Below are 24,891 nucleotides of genomic sequence, written 5' to 3'. Positions count from 1 at the left end.
AGCGCAAAAAAATCCCAAAGTGCAAAATTGCGCATTTTTGGTCGCATCAAATCCAGAAAAAATGTAATAAAAAGCGATCAAAAAGTCGTATATGCGCAATCAAGGTACCGGTAGAAAGACCGCATCATGGCGCAAAAACTGACACCTCACACAGCCCCATAGACCAAAGGATAAAAGCGCTATAAGCCTGGGAATGGAGCGATTTTAAGTGACATATATTTGTTAACAATGGTTTGAATTTTTTACAGGCCATCCGATACAATATAAGTTATACATGTTATATATCATAGTAATCGTAACGACTTGAGGAACATGCACAACAAGTCAGTTTTACCATAGGGCGAACGGCGTAAATGCAAAACTCCCCGAAATCAAAACAAATTCGTTTTTTTTTTCAATTTGACAGCGCAAATGATTTTTTTCCGGTTTCACAACATATTTTATGGAAAAATTATGCCTGTAATTGCAAAGTACAATTGGTTTCGCAAAAAATAAGCGCTCATATACGTCTCTAGGTGAAAAAATGCAAGCGCTATGGACTTTTAAACATAAAATGGAAAAAGCAAAAGCGCAAAAATGAAAATTGGCTTGGACCTTAAGGGGTTAATGGTAGATGTATTCTTACATGGAGAGACAGAATATTAAAAAGAAAATCCAGAAAATAAATCTAAGGAATATATATTAATTGATTTGTATTTCATGGAGTGAAATAAGTATTTGATCCCTTAGTATTCATTAGCAGTTCTGGCTTTTACAGACCAGTTAGACACTCCCAATAAACTTGTTACCTGACCTGAAGCCACCTGTTCTCACTAATCACATGTGTGAAAAACAACTATCAACAGAATCAGACAGATCACACAGATTTCAAGTCTCCAACATGGTTAAAACCAAAGAGCTGTCACAGGACCTCAGAGTCAGAATAGTTGACCTTCACAAAGCTGGAATGGGCTACAAAAAGATCAGTAAGGTGTTGGATGTGAAAGTAACAACTATTGGTGCAATAATCAGAAAGTTTAAAGAGTATAACATGACAATCAACAGACTTCGGCCCGGTGCTCCAAAGAAGATTTCGCCTCGTGGGGTGGCAATGATGCTGAGAACAGTCAGAAATCGTCCTGCAACAAGCTATCAAATAAAATAAGTTATATACGTCAACTTTGACAGCTGCATCCGATTACTTTATTAGCAGGCACAGCGATCGGACCGTGCCCGCTAATAGCCGCGGTCCCGGGCTACAAGCGGCACCCGGGACCACGGCCCCACTCTGAACACATGAAGGCGGCCCTGGACGTACGGGTACTTCCACGTTCGCCTAAGGGTTAAATAGTGTAATCCTGGTGAGAAACAATTGTTACCTAATGAATAATTAGTTGTTAACTAAATCCCCACTGATCGCCAGAATACTGAGCGGATCCGTAGTGAGATTCTCGCAGCGAACTCGCAGCGAGGCCCTGTACACATATGGGCCGACAAACTCGCAGCAGGACTGCGGACAAACTCGCGGACTGCGGACAAACTCGCAGCGGATTCCGCTGCAGATCCGCCCAGTGTGTTTGTACCCTTAAGGATCGCTGGGTGTTCTGCATTTGCTTGTCTTCCAACCATATTAACAACTACAAAATGCTGCTTATGACAAATGTATTTGTCATACAGTACACTTTATCCTTTGTATCTATAAATTCCACCAATGAACCTTTTCTCTGGTTTATCCTCTTCTAGTAAGTAATAATCCCCTGCTTATGTTATCACTCAACTCAAAAGCAAGCAGTCTTAATATCACAAGCTTGGGATTCCAGAAGCGGATAATGTCAAATCATGCACTACGATAAACGGAGAGAAATAGGACAAAATATAAAAAGAAAATTGTGTGCAATTAAAAAAAAAAAAAAAAAACACAAAACACAATCTCATGGGATTACCCCTTTAACTTGATGTCCATGGCCACTTCCTCTGATGCAGCATATACAAGTTCATGGGACCGTAATAATCGCTATAACTGAGGTTGTGAAAGAATTCCACACAGTCTTTTGCACAGTAGTTACAGTCACCGGCACTACAACCCTTCTCATGCGGCTAGGAAACACTGCAGGATGGGTGGAGTAGTCCCGCTTGACTTTGCAAAGGTGGTGCTCACTTATTGAACGTCAATAGAATGCCTCAGATTCATAAATACACGAGTAAGAAGATTTAAGGGCACTCACTATTCGATGCAAATAGTCTTTATTGGTGATCTTAGTCAGTCTCCGCCTCTTCCCCTACGTCACAGGTATATCCACCTGTTCTGGTGACGTGTGGGAAGGTGGGCGTCACAGTGGATTTAAAAATAAAGTTAAAATTTAAGATCTAAACATGATTACCACCACCTTGCAAAATGAAATCAGAGAAACATGTTGAGGTCTATGCGGTCATTTAGTCCGATATCCCCTTGAGCGCCTGTTCTTATTATCAGGCGCGCTTCCTTCCTTAATAGGGTTTTGTTCACATTTGTAGTATTCTTGCCGCTTACTCGCTCTAGACCCATGAATTTTAAGACTTTAATATCTCCTTCATGTATTTGATTAATAACTTCATGTATTTTATTAATAAGTTCTATGAGTCAGGTAGCCCCATGTCAGGTTCGCACTGAACGTGTATGTTCGTAAAATCGCCTGTTTAACGCCCGTGCGGTCTTCCCTATATAGAAAAAACTGCACGGGCATGTAATTGCATATACAACTTGTTTTGTCTTACAACTGATGAAGTCATTAACTTTATGTGTATACCCTCCTAACGTGACCTCTTATGTATTGAGGAAGAAGGGGCACCAGTTACATCCTCCACATTTGTAGTTTCCTTGGAGTGGATTTTGTGTTAACCAGTTGTTTTTTTTATTTTCCTTAACCCCTTAAGGACGGGGCCTATTTTCGTTTTTGCGTTTTCGGTTTTTCCTCCTTGTGTTTAAAAGGCCATACCACATGCATTTTTCCACCTAGAAACCCATATGAGCCCTTATTTTTTGCATCACTAATTGTACTTTGCAATGACAGGCTGAATTTTTGCATTTGGTACACTACGAAACCAGAAAAAAATTCAAAGTGTGGTGAAATTGAAAAAAAAAAAGCATTTCTTTTATTTGGGGAAACTGTGTTTTTACGCCATTCGCTCTGGGGTAAAACTGACTTTTTATGCATGTTCCACAAGTCGTTACGATTAAAATGATATATAACATGTATAACTTATATTGTATCGGATGGCCTGTAAAAAATTCAAACCGTTGTTAACAAATATACGTTCCTTAAAACCGCTCCATTCCCAGGCTTATAGCGCTTTTATCCTTTGGTCTATGGGGCTGTGTGAGGTGTCATTTTTTGCGCCATGATGTGTTCTTTCTATCGGTACCTTGATTGCGCATATACAACTTTTTGATCGCTTTTTATTACATTTTTTCTGGATTTGATGAGACCAAAAATGCGCAATTTTGCACTTTGGGATTTTTTGGCGCTGACACCGTTTACCGTGCGAGATCAGGAATGTGATTAATTAATAGTTCGGGCGATTACGCGAGCGGCGATACCAAACATGTTTATGTATTTATTTGTTTACTTTTAATTAAAACCTGGGAAAAGGGGGGTGATTCAGACTTTTATTACGGGAGGGGGCTTTTTACTATAAACAACAACGCGCGGCCCCGCTTTGAAGTGCTAATGAGGACATATGACGTACGGGTACATCATATGTCCTTAAGAGGTTAAAGTTACTTCTAACAATATGATCTTTTATGTTTTTTGTTCTTCTAAAAGATACCAGTGGGCGATCCATATACAGTTTGGAGAATATTGGGTCCTGCTGAATCAGGTACCAATTGTCATTTATTACTTTTTTAATTTTGTCTGCCATTGAATTGAATTTGAATGAGAACGCGAAGCTGGAAGCTGTTTTTTCTGCACCTGATTTTTCCTGGTTATTCCTTATTCTTTTTTTCTTTTGTATTGTCTAATAATTCTTATCTATTAATTTTGTAGGCTCTATATTTAGATTTGTCGAGGTGACTTCTCTGGTACCCCATGGCTACCAATCTTTCTGTTAGCTCATCTGCCTGTTGAAGGTAAGTTGTGTCCTCGCTATTAATGCGCAAGTTATTGTCCATAGGTGACCGCTTTTTGTACATGTGAGGGATGGTAGCTAGAGTGATGTAAGTATGCATTAGACGCTGTTGGCTTTCTGTAGCTTGTGGTTACTATCTGACTATTTTTGACTTCTACTAGGAGATCTAGGAATTCTATTTTAGTTTTACTCCAATTACTAGTGAATGTCATATTGAAGTCATTAGTATTCAAATATTTAACAAAATCCTCATATTCCTCTGGGGTTCCTAACCAAATTATGAACACTTCATCCACAATTCGTCAATAGCAGTGTAACTGCCTAAGAAATGGGTTGTTAGGAGTAAAAATCATGTGTTTTTCAAGTAATGGCAAGTACAAATTTGCGAGGGTACAAGCGACGGGCGTACCCATCACTGTACCCTCGCATTGTATGTAGCAGTCCCCTGCAAATTGAAAATTATTATTTTGTAAAATAAAAAGTAACGCATCGCATACGAAGTCTATGAAATGCTTACTTTTGTCAGTTTGTTGCAATAGTGTCTGTATCGCTTGGACTCCTTTCACATGTGGAATCCGTGTATACAGACTCTCTACATCTATTGTCCCAAGTATCGCTTTCTATTTCCACTACTCTTCTGAAATAGTTTTCAAAAAATCGTTTGTGTCTTTTACTAACGAGGGTATGCTTTATAACAATGGTTTTAAGAGCCACTTTAGAAATATCGATTTTTTTAAAACTATTTCAGAAGAGGAGTAAGCATTTCATAGACTTCATATGCGATGCGTTACTTTTTATTTTACAAAATAATAATTTTCAATTTGCAGGGGAGTGGTACATACAATGCTAGGGTACAGCAATGGGTACGCCCTCCACTTGTACCCTTGCAAATTTGTACTTGGCATTACTTGAAAAACACATGATTTTTACTCCTAACAACCCATTACTTAGGCAGTTACACTGCTATCGACAATTTGTGGATGACGTGTTCATACTAAAATAGAATTCCTAGATGTCCTAGAAGTCAAAAATAGTCGGATAGTAACCACAAGCTACAGAAAGCCAACAGCGTCTAATGCATACTTACATTACTCTTGCTACCATCCCTCACATGTACAAAAAGCGGTCACCTATGGACAATACTTGCGCATTATTAGCGAGGACACAACTTACCTTCAAATGGCAGATGAGCAAACAGAAAGATTGGTAGCCATGGGGTACCAGAGAAGTCACCTCGACAAATCTAAATATAGAGCCTACAAAATTAATAGAAAAGAATTATCAGACAATACAAAAGAAAAAAGAATAAGGAATAACCAGGAAAAATCAGGTGCAGAAAAATACCATATACTAATAATGCCCCAGAGGTGCCCCCATATACTAATAATGCCCCCAGAGGTGCCCCCCCATGAGATAATAATGCTCCCAGAGGTGCCCCCCATGAGATAATAATGCCCCCAGAGGTGCCCCCCATATACTAATAATGCCCCAGAGGTGCCCCCATATACTAATAATGCCCCCAGAGGTGCCCCCCCATGAGATAATAATGCTCCCAGAGGTGCCCCCCATGAGATAATAATGCCCCCAGAGGTGCCCCCCATATACTAATAATGCCCCCAGAGGTGCCCCCCTATACTAATAATGCCCCGAGGTGCCCCCCTATACTAATAATGCCCCCAGAGGTGCCCCCATATACTAATACCCCCAGAGGTGCCCCCATATACTAATAATGCCCCCAGAGGTGCCCCCATGAACTAATAATGCCCCCTGCTCTACCCCTAAAAAAAAACAAAAAACATCCTACTCACCTAATCCGCGCTGTATGGCTGCAGGAAGCAGCTCTCCTCCTCTTCGGACTCCATCTTGCGAGCCGCGGGGACGGGACTTCCGGCAGGCGTGATGACGTCACAACATCACGCCTGCCGGAGAGGTCACGTCCCGGCGTCCCATAGGCTGCTGGTATGAAGTGCCGGCGGCCTATGGGAGTGAATATAGGAGCAGGACGCTGACACTTCTTGCTCCTATATTCTGCTTACTTTAATGTTTCGCCCGCTCATTCGTGCATCCCGAGAATGGGATGCTTAAAGTGACACCGCACATTTCTCACCGGGATCCCGCGGCACCCCTGGCGGGTTCTCCCGGCACACCAGTGTGCCGCGGCACCCCGGTTGGGAAACGCTGACCTAGACAATGAGCTGTCAACAATGGGAGGGAGGAAGCAGCATATCAGGAAAAGGAGACAAGTTTGCTAAATGAATGTATTTGCAAAAATATACAACTTGAGAAGCCCTACAAGCATAACTATATTAGTTGAGATAAGAATAACCCTTTAAGAGATAGGTACAATACTGGTTTCACAACTCTATAGTTTAATTTAGCTGCAAAGGAAATTGCAGGTTACACTAGTGACCAAAGTTCCCCTTCATTTTTCTCCTTGCAGGATAGCTCCTAAGTCATTGTAAACATGTTTATTCTAAAGAAAAACTCTGACCTCATCAATAAAAATGTGAGTAAATTCAGCCAAGCTCTTAGCAGCCACGATCTTCTGTAGGAGAACGCCTGTGGTCACATACATCAAGCGCGTGTCAGCAGTTGCCTTTTTCTCCAGGGAAACCTTTTAACAATAAAAGACTAAGGGTAAATTCACATGTAACACAAACACTGTAACACAAAAACTTGGCTTTTAAAAACAGCTTAAGAATCAATATAAAGAATGAGGTGAGGAGATAAAAAAAGAGAAAAGAAAAACACACAACCAGCTGTCAATTTTGGCATCCTGGTGTACTACTGTTAGCTTGCAACTATATTTGGCTACTCAACCAAAAACATATGTAAGACGATTAATTATTTTCTGCATGTGTCAAAGGAAAATATGGGGTGTTATACCTGATAGCCTATTAGTCCAGGCAGAGGCCACTTCCTTTCCTTGCTGATCCATGTGGCAATGCTGCACGCAGCAATCTTCCTTGGCTGTGTCACTACTATGTTACAGTAGGCAGAGCGCTGCATGTGGTCATCCAGGATATACTGCGGCAGCTGTGTGCTCTTTCCGCTTCCAGTTGCTCCATGTATAACCACAACTGGATTACTCGCAATTAACGTAATTAACTATTAAAAAAAATAAAAAAATAAAACACTAAATACTAATACATCTTTTTCTACTTGGTGATCAAATGTTTAAAGTGAATGCACCATCAAGTTTTTTTATACGGCCACCGGTGCAGGGATGATGGTGCTGCAGTCCTTCTTTTGAAACTGTGGCCTGGTTCCCACACACAACGTCAGTCTATTCCCGTGCATCAGTCTGGCCTGAAGCACTGGAGGTGGGCCCACCCCGTGTGAAGATACCCTTCTCCTGCGAGGTGGCTCCACCCCTCCGCCGGCAAAACTAAGTTTTGAACAAAGGTTCTGGAGTGGCCATCTCAATCTCCTGACCTCAATATCATTAAGCCACTCTGGGAAGACCTCAAGCACGCAGTTCATGCAAGAAAGCGCAGGAATTTACAGGAACTGAAGGCTTTTTGCCAAAAAGGATAAGCAGCATTACCTTTTTTTGAGAAATTAAAGAGCCTCAACCACAAATACCACAAAAGACGTCAAGCTGTCATTTTGATGTTACAGGGGGCAATACATGGTATTAAGAAATGGGGTATGTAAACTTTTAATCAGGGTCATTTGGATGTTTTTGGTTGTAAATATGACTCAAAAAGAATAAAACACAATAGTTTGACACTAAATGGCCTCACCCAACCACTATCCATGAGTGGAAATAAAGGGTTTTTTTTTTTTTTATCAGGGTACGTTCACACGTACAGGATCTGCAGCAGATTTGATGGCCCAGAGTTACTTTGCAATAAATCTGCAACTTCAAATCTGCGCCATCAAATCTGCTGCAGATCCTGTATGTGTGAACGCACCCTCATTCATATTCTCTGAAAAATGGACAAGTAAACTTTTTAGCACAACTGTATATGCATGATCAATTTTTTCATGCTATGAAGCTTGCTTAACGCCTCCTTCAAATAGCCATAGTGTGGTCGCATTTTACTGCCAATCACTAAAAGAGGCAAGTCGGGGGAGGCCATAGGTCCCCTTTCTCTAACTTACCTTTTCTCTGTCCTTTAATATAGGCAGTACGGGGTATCTGACTTCTGATTCAGCCACAGGCATTTTATCCACTGCAGGTCTCTTGCGGAAAGTTCCTGGTACAACAAGTGAAGGAGAGGGGTGGGGGGGGGGGGGGGGGAAATCAATAAATAATTTGCAATGAATAAACTTATTTAAAGGGAACATGTCGCCCCCCGTGCCAGGACAGAGCCCGACCGACCCACTTGATGCAGACCCATATACTCACCGCTTCCGAAAAGTCCTGCTTCTGGACCTGCTCCCGCCGCCAAGATATCTCCGTCCGAAGCCAAGCGCGTGCTCCCAAAGATGACTCCGATGCCCATAGAGAATGACTGGAGCCGTCATTCTCTATGGGCGACCGACTCATCTCTGGGAGTCAGCGTCGGATGGAAATATCTCGGAGCCGGGAGCGGGTACAGGAGCGGGACTTTTTGGAAGCGGTGAGTATATGGGTCTGCACCGGGGGGTCGGCCGGGCTCTGTCCTGGCACAGGGGGGCGACAGGTCTCCTTTCAAGGGGAATTATCAGCAGGTTAGACAAAAGCAACCTGCTTATATGTCCCTACTGCACAGGAAAAGCAGAGGATGGAGGTATGCCTCTTACCTTCCTCCTCGGGGGGGTTCCAGTGCAGTTAGTCTTTTTGCTCCACGGTCCGGTGAGACCATTAGGGGCATTGGGGCACCCATTAGGAGCATTGCCCACCCTCATAGTGCTGATCCATCCCCATTAATAATAGTGAATGGAGCGGGCAGGCCAGGGACTGAGCGGGTTGGCGCTATGGGGGCCTTCTTCCTTGGCGTCTGTGCAGTAGGGACTTAGCAGGTTGATAGTTCCCCTTAAATACTTATATATTATATATCCATCTCTAGATAATAACCATTCAAAGTAGGAAATATTAAATTCCACAACATTATAATTATGATCACTGTTTGTCCATTTTTGCACCAATACTGAAAGTGTTTAATGTCTGTCCTTGGTTCACCCGTCGATGAATTGCTCATGTCACTTTGGCTCTAGAGCTGGGCTGTATGATTAGAGCTACAAATGCTATCCATGTGCTCAGGAAAGATGAGACATTTACATTTGGGTTTGCTGAGAGGAGTTTGCTTCAGATCCTGCGCTGTATCTGAGGAAATGTCTGGTAAATCTGCATCCACCAGTTACTTTGATAAGCATCTATCCAATCCAATATAACAATAAAGGGGGAACAATTCGCATGACTAAATACAGTTTTGTGTCAGGAGGGCGGGACGATTCCTTCTGGCAAACTTCAACATGTCACTATATAAGACACGGTATTTCTGCATGGCTAGACAATGCTCAGGAGAAGGCACAAGCTGTTAGAAAGGTATGTTCTTTACACAACCAGTATTCAAGACTACATTCTACACAAAAAAAGTTTCTTATGAAGCAAATGTCCATGACAAAGCAGGTGAAGTTAGTATCAAAACGTGATCTCTCTCGTAGTCATTAACATTTTATTTTTATTTCAATGAGGAAAACTACATTTCCTCTGCTGAGTCTGCTTAGAAAATATGCATATATCAGTAAAAGTTCAATAGTTTACCTTCAACAAATTGACACCAACAGATAAGTTATTACTGGTAATGCTGCTTTAGAAAAACAGGTTAGTCCTTACCAGACAGCACCCTAAAGGGGTTTTCCTGGACTTTTTTATTGATGCCCTATGCTAACCTCACAATAGGCCATCCATATGTGATCAGTAAAGTGTCAACGCTGTGTACCACTGATGATTGGATGTTTTTGTCTACAGAGAACAGAGCCAGACGTAGACACTACATGGTGTATTGTCCTTGCTTGGTTACCGCTGTTTAGCTTCTATCCACTTAAATGGGAATGCAGCTGCAGCCACTACGCAATGTACAGTGCTGTATGTTTCCAGCTGAGAAGACTGTGTAATGGGAACCAAAGCTCTGATCGGTGGAGGTACTGGGTGTCAGCACTCCACAAGGATAATAATTATGGTAGGTTTGTACCAACCCAGGAAAACTGAATATTAATAATAATAATAATAATAATAATACTTTCATTTGTATAGCCCCAACTGATTCAACAGCACTTTACATAGTTTGTCAACTTTGGTCCCTGTCCCTGTTAGGGCTTACAATCTAAAATGACCTATCTGTATGTTTTGGGTGTGAGAGAAAACCCAGTGTGTTCAATCTAATGCAGTGCTTCTCAAACTGTGAGGCGGCCCTCACCAGTGGGGCTCCCCCTAGTTGTTGGTGTGGCCCAGCTGGGGAGCCAGTTTTCACAAAAGTGACTATGATTGGCACAGTCCTTTTGCTGTTTCTAAAAATATCAATTTTAGCAACATTATTAACTTATTTTGTACTTTCTTTTTTAGTATATAGAGCTTGGGAGATGGGTGAAAGCTAGCCCTAGCACTATTTTAAACTTTTAAATGGACTTTTACCACAGATGGTGAGGCCCAGGCACCCTCTTGGTCAGTCTGGTGAGGCCCAGGCATTGCCTTGGTCTGTTGGGTGAGGCTCCAGAAGAAAAAGTTTCAGAAGCACTGATCTAATGTATTAATGTAAAAGTCCCCTGAGGAGACAAAGTGTAAAAAAAAAAAAAAAAAAAAAAATAGAAGTTATAAAAAATCTGCCGAAGGCCCCCCCCCCCCCCCCCCCCCCCCCCCCCCAATAAAAGTGAAAATAACCCCCCCCTTCTCATTCTATTATTTTTATGTGTTTTATGTATAAAGTTAATTAACATATAATATACTGTAGCGAGCGTAATAATCAGATCTAGAAAAATAAAACAATATTGATCGAGAAAAAAGTTACTAATAAAAACTAGAGATCATGGTGCAAAAAAATTATTCCCCATATGACCCCGTAGGTGAAAAAATAAAAGTGCTATAAGAGTCACAATAAGGCCATTTTAAATATACCTATTTGCCAAATTTTTTTTACTGCTAATAAAAAATAGTAAAACGTTAGAAAACATACATATAAATACATCGCTGTGTTCTGACCGACCTATAGAATAAAGAAAAAATGCCAGTTTTACCGTAAAGTGCATTGCATAAACACGGAACACCCCCTCAAAATTAGCGGAATCGCATTTTTTTTACCAAAATTCACCCCATAAATGATATTTTGGGGGTTCTGTCATTCATTTTATGGCAGATTGAAAGATACCATTACAGAGTTCACCTGTTCCTGAAAAAAACAAGCCCCCATATGGCCCTGTAGGTGGCAAAATGAAAGAGTTATGGGTCTTAGAAGGCGAGGAGGTAAAAACGAAAACGCAAAAATGACAATTGGCCCGGTCTTTAAGGCCATTTCAGGCCCGGTCCTTAAGGGGTTAAAGAGACTGTCAGTAGGTTTATGCTGTCCTATCTAATGGTAGCATAAACTAGTGAGAGAGAAGCTGAAGAGAATAATGTATCACTTACATTATTCTGTGCAGCTGATTTAAAGATATCCTCCTGAATAACATGGACAATAAGTAGTCCTCTCCATTATGTGCATGAGCCCGGTAGTCCTCAATATTCATAAGAAGCAGAAAACTCCACCCACCAGCTGCTGATTGGCAGTTATCTATCCATGCTGCGTATAGGCAGAAAACTGTCCATCAGCAGCTGGAGGGCGGGGGAAAGGGTGTGACGAGAATCCTTTATATTAGGAGAACAGCTGAACAAAATGATTGAAGTACCACACTGATCTGTTAAGCATTTCTGTCACTAGTTTATCCTGCCCTCATTAAAGCCAGCATAAACATAGTGACAGATTCCTTTTAAAGGTAATAAACAGAAGAGAATTTAAATAAAATCAATACATTGTGTGACCGCATCAGTTCTTCTCAGCAACTTCCACAGTTTGTGAAGGAACCAGGCAAGAAGAGTATTCCAAACATCTTGAAGATCTAAAAAAAAGATCTTCTGTGTATGTCGCTGTTCAAATCGTTCTGTCTCTTCATGTAATCCCAGACATACTATGATGTTGTTGGTAGTGATGTCAGAATGTTGAGTTTGATACCAATACCAACTTAATAAATTATATTTAAAAAAGAATAGGAATGTCCCCCCGCCCCTCGACTGTCAGGTCCGTACGAACCAATTTATGTTCCTTTAAATTTTATTACTTTAAAAATAAAGTCCTAATTATTTAAAATAAATGTTTTTTAAAAATTTGCCCTATTCTCACTTTTTTATCTCTCCGCCTGTCTGGCTGGGGGGTGAGGAGGCTTTTTTTTTGCGCCGTGATCTGTAGTTTTATTTAGTACCATGTTTTAATGTGGTGCTGAATTTGGTGGTTTCTTTTTGCTTGCTCTGTTTACTGTGTGTGATCAGGAAGGTGACAGGTAGTATGGACAATAACACTTCAGTTGTCAGGGATGGGGGTTGTAGTCATGTAACACACACTTCAGATATCAGGGGGATGATGGGGAAAGTAGTCACATAACACACATCAGCTATCAGGGGGGTGATGGGGTTGTAGTGATTTAACACACTTCAGCCATCAGGAGGATGATGGTGGTTGTAGTCACGTTACACACTCTTCTTCTATCAGGGGGATGATTGGGACTGTAGTCATGTAACACACACCTGATAGAGGAAGGATGGGTATTGTAGTCGTGAAACACTTCAGCTATCTGGGGATGATAAGGGTTGTGTTGTGGCGATGTAACATACACCAGCTATCAGGGGGATGATGGGGGTTGTAGTCATGTAACACACCAGTTATCTGGGGGACAATGGTGACTGTAGTCATGTAACACACCAGCTATCAGGGGGATGATGGGGTTGTAGTCATGTAACACACACTTCTGCTATCAGGGGGATGATGGGGACTGTAGTTATGTAACACACCTGATATCAGGGGGAGGGTGGGTATTGTAGTCGTGGAACACGTCAGCTATCTGGGGATGATAAGGGTTGTAGTCATGTAACAAAAGTCTACAGGCTACAGCCCCCCTTCCCTTCCCAGTCAGAGTCAGGCTGACTGTAAAGCCACCACATTGTTAATGTCTGCATTGGGAGTTTCCCGACGGCCCCGGCCTGCCGTCCCCACCTCAAAGTCCCGCCCAGATGTAATGGCCACATCTACTCCTGCCTCCCACTCCATCAGCCTTCTCCTCTCCCGGACGCGCCGCTCTCACTTTCCAGCCGCAACCCTGCTCTACCCGCAGTCATTAGCAGCTGGGTCTGCTACACACAGTAGCCGACCCCTGCTGTATATGGAGCTGGCTAAGGAGGGGGTAATGCTGCTGTCAGAGTGACAGCGGCATTTACATTGTAAAATAGCCTACACAAGTAATAGCTATGTGTCGGCTATTTGAATTTGGCACTGAATGGGGAAGCGGGTGCACGGGCAGAGGAGGTGACAGGTGGGAGCAGGGGGCAGCACACAGAGAACATGGCCAGCGCTTAGCTAGCTGCCGGCTGTGTTCTCTGCACTATACGTGTATGTTAAGCTGCATAATAGCGCAGTTTAACAAAAAGTATCAATACCAGGAAATTCGAACCGGTATCGAACAGTTTTTTGGCCAGGAATATCGATAGTAGTATCGATATTTTGGTGCATCGTGTATCACTAGCTGAGTAAAGCAGATCAAGCAGATCAGTAAAGGTCCAACTTCTGGAACCCCCTTCGATCCATAGGGACATAACAGTTCCCAGAATAAATCATGTACACTGGACCTGTACAGCTACCACTGTATGTGTTGCTTCTGGGGCCTGCCAATCATTACTGAGTGACATACTCGTTATGGCACAGTGGCGACATAGGCGCAATCCGCAGCATTTATTCCAGGGACAATGTTCCTATTCTCGATTTCAGCAGGGGTCCCAGCAGTCAGACCCCACTGCACTGCTTGTGCCAGTGAACAGGAGATAACGTAATGAGATGAAGAACCCTATAAGAGTCCTTTTATACGACCCAATATTCAGTCATGCAAGATTGGCTCTGGCAGTGCCTTTACAAGGAACCATAAACTAATGATTGCTGTATCGTACATGCGGCCATTAACATGCACAGAGAGATGTGTGGCCGATAATTTTTTTACGGCCATACAAAATATCAAATTAGCCGACGAGTGTTTACGGGAAAGCAGTGCTAGAAGGATGCTTGCATCCGGCTGCTAATAAATCGTCTGGCTGCTTATAAGCATTGGGGCAACCACTGGAGCTTCTACATTGGATCACCATGGGATTGGAAAGATAGTGTTTTTTATTTTACCACATTTACAACAATTTTTTACTTGGTACGCAAAAAAAAAAAAAAAAAAGATGCGAAAATAATACCTGGCTCTTCTCGATCATCATTGCTGTACTTCTGTAAGTCCAAATCTTCCAACTGCCGGAATTCAGCAATATATGAAACCTCATATTGTATCCTGAGAAAGATTAGCACACCAACGTTATGGGGTAGAAACACTATACCTTCAGTTACGGCAAATTATTACTGTAAATCAAGTCACACAAGCAAACCAAGTGAACTGATGAGTAAGTCTGCTGGGGATTTTCTCCTTTTTCATTAAGGGATTATTACATTGCACCGTGGAAATAAACTGTCTATTCGCTGCATGTCACAGTGTTGGAGAGTCGCTTCCAGGCATTCTGTTTAATTGCGCTCATTGATAAAGAGCAACTGTGACACCGTGAACAATCTGATGTGCCCTTATCCCGCTTGGTTATGGATACTAGCTTTATTTACCAGATAATGTGTTATTCAAGGTGAATTTGAAAAAAAAAAAAATAAAATCTTAAATTGGGGTCTTAAAGGAGAAGTCCAGCGAAAATGTTTACTAAAGTAATGTATTGCCCCCCAAAACTTATACAAATCCCCATAATACACTTATGCGAAATGCTTATAAAGTACTTTTTCCCTGCACTTACTACTGCATCAAGGTTTCACTTCCTGGATAAAATGGTGGTGTCACGACCCGACTCCCACAGCTGTGCGGGCTGTGGCTGCTGGAGAGGATGATAGCCTAGTGTCCCTCCAGTGCCCTGTGTGCCTCAGTGTTCCCTTGCCATCATCCTCTCCAGCAGCCACAGCCCGCACAGCTCTGGGAGATGGGTCGTGACATCACCATTTTATCCAGGAAGTGAAGCCTTGATGCAGTAGTAAGAGCAGGGAAAAAAGTACTTTATAGGCATTTCACCTAATAAGTGTATGTTGTATAACTTTTGGGGAGCAATACAATACTTTAATTTTCACCGGGCTTCTCCTTTAAAGGGGTACTCCGGGTCAGCTGTATAATCAGTATCTGGGCGGGGAGGAGGTGGAAACAGAAGGTTTCAGTGACTTACCTCCCCGGTTCCAGCATCGGCTACCGGATTGCGCCGCCCCATACTCCCACGCCGCGGCGGCTTCCTGGACTGAGCTGCGGCTTGAGACGTGACGTCTCAAGGCAGCTCAGCCATTCAGCGGCCAAGGCAGGACTCTGTTGCGACCGCTGAATGGCTGAGCTGCCTTGAGACGTCATATCTCAAGCCGCAGCTCAGTCCAGGAAGCACCCCGGGACGGGAGTATGGGGCAGCGCGATCCGGGAGCCGGCGGTGGAACCGGGGAGGTAAGTCACCAGAGCCTTCTCTTTCCACCCCCTCCCTGGCCAAACACGGATTATACATCTGGCCCCGAGTACCCCTTAAACCTGTTCATAACCGCCCACAATATTTATAGGCTCAGGACTGCTAAAGACTCCCCACCCCACATTTAACAGTGATTCCGGTATTTAAAGAGGCACGGTCGTGAATTATTTTTTTTGCAGAAATCAATAGTCCAGGCGATTTTAACTAGAGATGAGCGAACCGGGTTCGGGTTCGAGTCAATCCGAACCCGAATGTTCGGTATTTGATTAGCCGGGGCTGCTGAACTTGGATAAAGCTCTAAGGTTGTCTGGAAAACATGGATACAGCCAATGACTATATCCATGATTTCCACATAGCCTTAGGGCTTTATCCAAATTCAGCAGCCACCGCTAATCCAATGGCGAAAGTTTGGGTTCGGATCGACTCGAGCATGCTCGAGGTTCGCTCATCTCTAATTTTAACCCCTTCCTTCTTGGGCCCACATGAGCCCTTACTTTTTGTGAAACTAATCATAATGGCAGACTTAATCTTGCAAAACCAGAAAAAATTTACATGCACAGTGAAATTGAAAATAAAACGCAATATTTTTTTTATTTTAGGTGGTTTTGTGTTTACGCCATGCGCCATATGGTAAAACTGACTTGTGATTCATGTTCCTCAGGTTGTTACGATTACAACGATATGGAACTTGTATAACTTTTATATTATTTGATGGCTTGTAAAAAATCAAAACCTTTCAAAAAACTAAATTTTCTTTAAAATCGCTCTATTCCCATGCTTATAACGCTTTTATCCTTTGGTCTATGGGGCTGTGTGAGGCGTCATTTTTCGCGCCATGACGTGTACTTTCTATCGGTACCTTACTTGCGTATATGCAACTTTTTGATCGCTTAATATTACAATTTTTCTGGATTTGATGCGAACCAAAAATGCGCAATTTTGCACTTTGGAATTTTTTGGGCACTTACGCCGTTTATCATGCAAAATCAGGAATGTGATAATTTAATATTTCGAGCGATTACGCACGTGGCGATGTCAAATGTTTGTTTATTTTTTATTTATAAAGTGGGAAAAGGGGGGGTGAGTTAAACTTTTAATAGGGGAGGGGATTTTTTTTTTATTATTAAAAACACTTTTTTTTTTTTCACTAACAGTAATTAGAAGTCCCCTAGGGGACTTCTATATACACAGCACCAATCTCCCATTGAGATCAATGCTGTGTATATAATAGAGCACCGATCCATCAGTTCGGTGCTTTATTATAATGGTCTGCAGCAGACCATCTAAATAGATTGCCGACGCTGATGCGATCCCGGCCGGGGAGGGGGGGGGGGGGGGGGGGGGCGGTCAGATCTAGCCACTAGACACCAGGGAGAGGGGGACACAAGACAGTTAGAGGCAGATGTGATGTTCGACAGCTGTCCTAATTAGCGGGCGTGGCCGATCGTCGGCACCCGCTAATAGCCACGGTCCCGTGATGCAGTAAGCAGCCGAGATCGCGGCGATTCAGAGCGGGCCCACAGCGCAGCCACTCTGAGGGGGAGGAGGGAGTTAGACAGCTGAGAGCTGAGAACAAAGGATTTCACAAACACAGTGCTGGGTGACAGCATAATCATAGGTCAGAGAGGTCAGTGCTGACTGTCAGAGTAGATAGAGGGTGATGCTTCTGTAGATTAACTCTTTGTTGTCCTGTTTCGGTGTTTTATTTCCCTCTCTGCATAGGAGAACAATAAAGACAGAGGGAGAGCTTCAAACTGCTTTTTCATGATAAAAATTCATTTTTTGGCTAATAAACCAGATTACAAAGTTTCTTAAAATCACCTGGACTATTCATTTCCAGGACAGTGACACTTTAACCCCTTAGCACCCAATGACGTATCTGATACGTCACGGTGCCACGGGGGGAGTTCAAAGAGGGGTCCCGCAGGGACCCAGCACTGAACGGCGCCGCTCCTGGCTGATATCTGCAGATGGGGAGCGCCTCTATTAGCCGGCACAGGTCCCGTTGCCGCGTCGGCTAATTAAGCCTCTAAATGCAGCTGTCAATCCTGACAGCTGCATTTAGAGGCTTTGCTCCCGGTGTCCCTGGTGTCTAGTGGGTCGGATCTCCCCCCGCGATGCGATCGCAGGGGGGGGATCCGTCCTTCTGCCCGTGCCGGGCCTCAGCGTCGCAATGATGCTGATCCCGACTCGGCAATACATTGTACTGGCCTGCAGCAGGCCAGTGCAATGTATGACCGATCTAATGGATCTTTGCTATGTATATACACAGCATTGATCTCTATGAGAGATCAGTGCTGTGTATATACAAGTCCCCCAGGGGGACTTCTAGTTAATGTAAAAAAAAAAAAAGTAAAAATATTTTCTTAGTAATAAAAAATCCCCTCCCATAATAAAAGTCCAAATCACCCCCCTTTTCCCATTTTATAAATATAAATAAACAAATAAATAAACATATTTGGTATCGCCGCGCGCGTAATCGCCCGAACTATTAAATTATCACATTCCTGATCTTGCACGGTTAACAGCGTCAGCGCAAAAAAATCCCAAAGTGCAAAAGTGCAAAGTGCGATCATTTTTGGTTGCATCAAATCCAGAAATATGTAATAAAAAAGCGATCAAAAAGTCACATATGCGCAATCAAGGTACCGATAGAAAGTACATGTCATGGTGCAAAAAATTACACCTCAATCAGCCCCATAGACCAAAGGTTAAAAGCGCTATAAGCATGGTAATAGAGCGATTTTAAGGAACATATATTTGTTAACAATGGTTTGAATTTTTTAAAAGCCATCACATGATATAAAAGTTATACATGTTACATATCGCTGTAATCGTAATGACTTGAGGACAGGGTGAACGGCGTAAACACGAAACTCCCTGAAATGAAAACAAATTCCTTTTTTTTTTCAATTTGACAGCGCAAATGATGTTTTTCCAGCTTTGTAGTATATTTTATGGGAAAATAAAGTCTGTCATTGCAAAGTACAATTAGTGTCGCAAAAAATAAGGGCTCATGTGGGTTTCTAGGGGAAAAAATGCAACTGCTATGGCCTTTTAAACATAAAGTGGGAAAAGCAAAAGCACAAAAACGAAAATTGGCTTCGACCTTAAGGGGTTAAATATCCATATGACAGCTACCAAGCTTCAACCCCACAACATGACTGAGGGGTGTTACTTCTGTAACTGGGAGGCCTTTACTTACCCTCGGTGGTGGAAGAAGTGACTCTGCTAATAGAGTCTGGCTCAGGCAGACTCTGCTACTAGAGCAATGATCTATGCCATGCCACAACATTGCATGGATCAGTATTGGCAATGTATCGAGCAATGAAAGTTTAATAGGAGCAAAAAATAAAATAAAAATTATATATATACACACACATACACTCTTCCTTGACAAAAATTCAAATGCTTTTACCATTACCAAAAATAAAAAAATAAAAAAAATACATATTCAGCATCATGGCATGTGGAACTGTCCAAACTATTAAGAAAACTTTATAATCCTGGACTGTAAACAAAAAAAAAAAAAGCCAAACTCCAGAATTGCTGATTTTCTGGTCACGTCAGAATTTTGCGGAACGAGCTCTCCGGTCTCTGGAGGAGGAGGAGGCCGCAGGGACAGCTGAGTTCCTGTGATTGGGGCAGTGGTGACAATGCAGAGAGCGGAGGAGCGGATGTGCCTGTGAGGATCAGCGCGGCTGTGAGGTGGGGGAGGCCGGGACTCAGAAGTCTGCCGCTGCGGAGATCAGTGATAATGCGGTGGGAATCAATTCATCACACTGACAGGGAAGCAGGGTGTGTGAGGAGGACGCTGCAGCCCCCGACATTGCAGCCTGCTGATCTGTGTAACGGACAGATCAGGACAGAAACCAGTGAGCTGCGGCGTTCTGTGTGGTGACCTGTGACCTCTGCCAGGTCGTGTGCCTCCTCCCTCCTCAGCAATTCCTGCAGCGTCCAGTATCCTTTGCCCCTGCTGTAAGTCTTCTCTCTCCTCTGTCTAGCTACTACTCCCATCATACCCCAACAGCTGAAACAGTGCATAACTACTGCCCCCAGCATACCCAACAGCTGAAACAGTGCATAACTACTGCCCCCAGCATACCCAACAGCTGAAACAGTGCATAACTACTGCCCCCAGCATACCCAACAGCTGAAACAGTGCATAACTACTGCCCCCAGCATACCCAACAGCTGAAACAGTGCATAACTACTGCCCCCAGCATACCCAACAGCTGAAACAGTGCATAACTACTGCCCCCAGCATACCCAACAGCTGAAACAGTGCATAACTACTGCCCCCAGCATACCCAACAGCTGATACAGTGCATAACTACTGCCCCCAGCATACCCAACAGCTGATACAGTGCATAACTACTGCCCCCAGCATCCATCATAGCTGAAACGGTGCATAACTACTGCCGCCAGCATACCCAACAGCTGAAACGGTACATAACTACTGCCCTCAGCATACCCAACAGCTGCATAACTGTGCCTGTTTTCTGGGTGCATTGCACCGCTCTGGAGAGGCAGAGGAAAGCCATCTAGCTGGCCGCTATAATGAGGGACAACAGGTGTAAAGTTTTATTATACAGCACAGAGACAGTAAATCCAATATTTTTAACAATGCTATTTTATTTAAGAACAGCTATAAGATAGCCAACCCCTTTTAAGGCCACATTCCCACATGCATGTAAACACATGTGCTTGAAACCTAACCAATGGCATTCTCCAGCAGTTGCACAATGTTTCTGGGATTAGGATGCATTTGCATGCATGTGAGATTGTGGCTTAAACTGGTTATCCAATCTTTAAAAAATAATATATCCTCAGGATAGGCCACAAGTATCGGTATGGTGGGGGGTCAGCATGTCAGCTCACTTGCTGATCAGCTGTTTAAGAAGGCTGCAGGCCCTTCAAACAGCTGATTAGTGTGAGCGCCCGCCAGTCTGCCCCTCAACTATACCTGTACTACTACACCCCTTATCTGTACTACTACTACACCCCTCATCTGTACCTGTACTATTACTACACCCCTCATCCTATACCTGTACTACTACTACACCCCTCATCTGTACCTGTACTACTACTGCACCCCTCATCTATACCTGTACTACTACTACACCCCTCATCCTATACCTGTACTACTACTACACCCCTCCTCTATAGCTCTACTACTACTACACCCCTCCTCTATACCTGTACTACTACTACACCCCTCCTCTATACCTGTACTACTACTACACCCCTCCTCTATACCTGTACTACTACTACACCCCTCCTCTATACCTGTACTATTACAACCCTTATCCACTATACCTCCACTACTATACCCTACCTAGATGGAAGAACAAAGATCTCCTATACTATATGGGGGCACAGAGTGGCACATATTTGGCAAACCTACTTATGAAGGAGGCAGAAAGGGGGCTTCTCTACTATTTGGGGGCATAGGGGGAGCACTGGTACACTGGGAAGCAATATAGTTCTTGTCTCAAATGTTCTGTTTATTTAGCATAAAGGGGAAAAAAATTAGATTTAAATGGAGAATCTATCCTAGTGTGAAGCTATCACATGGCCTACTTGCTATATAGCACTGACAATTAGCAGGAGCTGGAGCTTTGTTTACATGGGATTGGACCCCTTGTGATCTGGACACTTTATTGTACTGTCACTTTATTGCTCTTTTCACACCTGTGTCCAAGTTTTCGTTGAGAACAGTGCAGGATCCAGCCACACATGACCACCACCTGCACCTGGTGAACCCCAATAAGAGACAGGGGGGCTGTTGGCTTCCATATTTTATTTCTGTAAGTGATAATGGAATGTGACATCAATGTGAACAAAGCGTGTGTGTGTGTGTATGTATATGTGTATATATATATATATAAATATATATATATATAAAGTTCTGTCTTATAGCAGTACCTGATCATAATAGATTTTAATGCAGTGCATACGCTACAATATGGCACAGCTTGTGGGATATACCAACCTCGGACTTTCCGGTATAAAAACAGATGACACATCTGAGGGGGAATATTTTCCTCAGTCAGATCCAGAGGACTGCACCTACAGGGGTTGTCACCCTGCTTTCCTAGTCTGCACTACTCCTACAGCTGTAGTGTGTACATGGCTGTATACCTGTAAATACACATCCTGTCGTATGCACATACTATGTACACACTGCAGGACGTGTGTATACAGCCATATACATACTACAGAATGTGTACATACAGGTATACAGCTAGGTACACAATACAGGATGTGTATATACAGGTATGGCTGTATACCTGGTTATACACGTCCAGGTCTCTTCTGAGACCCCCTAATAATGACAAATAATAATGACTATAGAGTAAATGGCCCTGCCTTGCGTTGCTGCTCAGTGAGTTCCTTTTTTTAAAAAAAAAATTATTGAAACAAAATTGTCAGTTTGACATGGCCAAATGGGCGTGGCTTGCAAAAGGGGTGTGGCTTGCAAACAGGGCGTGTCATAATTATCGTTCAATTATCATTACCGCGGCTACATCTACGATAAACCGCGATATTAATTTAGGCCAATATCGCCCAGCCCTATATGCTGCCCATATAAAGCATGGATCGCATTACAAAAGACGCTGTACATACGTGGTATATCATCAGTGAAGTAAGCCTATGTATACCACTGCATATCTGGTGGTGGGCACATTTACTTTAATAAACCAAATGTAGTCTTTGTCTGGCTGATTCATGACCATATACATCTCCACTTCCTAAGGCCTTAGGTGTCACTAATATATAAACCAACAGTAGATGTGATACAAAACAAGTTTGCAATCTATATTCATTTTTTTTTTATTTTATTATAATGGAAAACACAGCACTTCCTGTGTTTAGACTTTTTTTTCCCAAGAGTCCAAACACAGGAAGTCCCATGCTTCCCAGGTCAGCTGCAGGCTCAGAGAGAAGGCAGCTGTGTGATTGATGGACATATTTGAGCAGTGACACTCTGTACAGGCCAGATTTCACATGATTGGTCTTTTTCCAACCAGCACAAGACTAAAAAAGCTGCCTTCAGGAGACTGGACCTGGATTTCTTGTAAGAATGTTACGACTCAGGTCATAGAGAGATGCAGGAGAGACACGGACATTGTACCCTAAGCTTAGCCCCGCCCACTGACCCTGTCTACTTGCCGCAATGGCAGTGGGCAACTGGGTGGCGGTCCCTGGCCTGGATACGTGAAACAAAAGACAAGACAAACACAATAAAGAAGAGTCAACATTCTGGGTCACTACAATCGAGCAGTACAAAAACAAGATCCAACAAGCAAGGCAATAGGGTAAGGGGCAGGCAGCTAGCAGGGATGGTCAGAAATACAAGCAAAAGGGTCTGAATAAACACACAGAGAATAACGGAGGCAGAAGCAGGCAGAGACAAGCTCAATAACCGGCACTAGAATGAGCCTCAGCCAAACACTTTTAGGGAACAAGGAGACAGTCCCAGCCCATATTGGACAAGGCTCCTGGTTCCAAACAAAATCATTTGTGGATCAGAACTGTCAGCAGTGTAACTCCTTCATAGCCAGAGCATACAGCAAACAGGTGGCGCTGAACATCTTTAAAGGACAGCTCCGGCGAAAAATCTTTTTGGCTTATTTAACACACATTACAAAGTTATATAACTTTGTAATGTGGTTAAATACCCGGTCTGGCCCCCTTCCCCCACTTTCAGACTCCCGACCCCCCACCCCGGAAGTTAAAGAATGTATACATTACCTATTACGGTCGTCACGGTCCTCTTCTCCCGGGCGGCATCTGGTGACGGGTGACGTCAGAGCTGGGGGGCGGTCCGGGTCTTCTTCCTCTTCGGCATCTTCATTGAGAGTGAATGGGAGAGAAAAGGCTGATGGCTGGAGCGCATCTCATGGCTTCCAGCTTGCTCAGCCCTGATTGGCTGAGCTTGCTGGAAGCCATGTGATGCGCTCCAGCCAATGAAAAGGCTGCCGGTGCGCAAGCGCACTGGCAGCCTTTTCTCTCTCATGGACCCGGAAGCAAGAGACATCGCTGGACAGCGGACGCAGGTGACGGTGAGGCGGACGGCGGGCAAATGGAGTGGCGATCGTCACCGGAGGGATGGTGAGTATGGTGTCTGTGTGTGTCTTTTTTTTTTTTGGGGGGGGGGGGGGGGGGGGTCCCGCCGGAGTTGTCCTTTAAGGGTACAAACACACACAGCAGATACGCAGCAGATTTGATACTGTGTTCAGTTATTTAGATCTAATCTGCTGCGTATCTGCTGCGTATCGGCAGTAAATACGCAGCGTATAAGCCGTGTGTTTGTACCCTAAGGGTGCGTTCACACCTACCGCATCCGCAGCTTATTTTTCCGCGGAAATACGCAGGTCTGGTAGTGCAGATTTCAACCTGCGAGAAATCCGCATATGTGTGCGTTTTGCGGTTTTTCTGCAGCAAGTTTATTGTAACTGAAATGTCCGTTTAGAATGAGAGACATTTTAAACTGACATTTCAGTTGCGATAAACTTGCTGCAGAAAAAACGCAAAACGCACACATATGCGGATTTCTCGCAGGTTGAAATCTGCACTACCAGACCTGCGGATTTCCGCGGAAAAATAAGCTGCGGATGCGGTAGGTGTGAACGCACCCTAAAGCAGCAATTCACGTTCCAAACTGCTGTCATTTAACGGTCAAGGAGACACATGGTACCATTCATTTATCTGTCTGTTCTCTCATAATGTAGGAAAACATATTCAAACTCCAGTACAGAATGTTAAAAAGGTGTTAAAGTCCCTGATCTGTTGCAAGCTGGAATACCTCCTTGTTCCCCCTCCCATCCCTTTTCCTGCTTGATTAAAAGTCAGCTGGAAGCAGAGTCCAATCAGGGTAAGGGATGGGAGAGAAAGCAAGGACATTTGTACTGGAGAACAGAAGCAATTTTTATGGCACACATTCTCCTATATATTTATCTGCTAATAACTGTAATGTATTCTTTTAATGTACCTGCTAGTAGGAATACCATATTGTTGCATGGTTCCTGTATTGTTCTATGCAGGTGTAGGTCTTTTAACATATTCGTTTTCTGATGCTTTTATATAAGGAATCAGAAAATCAA

The 24,891-nt window shown here is 43.2% G+C and overlaps 1 protein-coding gene across 1 annotated transcript in view; it reads right to left on the bottom strand.

Annotated features, from left to right (window-relative positions):
• Positions 1 to 24,891, bottom strand: part of TDRD9 (tudor domain containing 9) — a 151,009-nt gene that overhangs the window by 109,858 nt on the left and 16,260 nt on the right. Inside the window, exons 2-5 of the mRNA XM_069950673.1 lie at positions 14,489 to 14,580; positions 8,194 to 8,288; positions 6,973 to 7,194; positions 6,578 to 6,700 (exon numbers count right to left, since the gene is read on the bottom strand). Of these exons, the coding sequence (XP_069806774.1) occupies positions 6,578 to 6,700; positions 6,973 to 7,194; positions 8,194 to 8,288; positions 14,489 to 14,580 (532 nt within the window). The remainder of the gene's footprint in view (positions 1 to 6,577; positions 6,701 to 6,972; positions 7,195 to 8,193; positions 8,289 to 14,488; positions 14,581 to 24,891) is intronic.

This window comes from Dendropsophus ebraccatus, chromosome 13, assembly GCF_027789765.1.
Source record: "Dendropsophus ebraccatus isolate aDenEbr1 chromosome 13, aDenEbr1.pat, whole genome shotgun sequence".
Taxonomy (NCBI): domain Eukaryota; kingdom Metazoa; phylum Chordata; class Amphibia; order Anura; family Hylidae; genus Dendropsophus; species Dendropsophus ebraccatus.
Note: the sequence above shows the minus strand (reverse complement) of the source record. Positions and strands in the feature narration are given on the sequence as shown.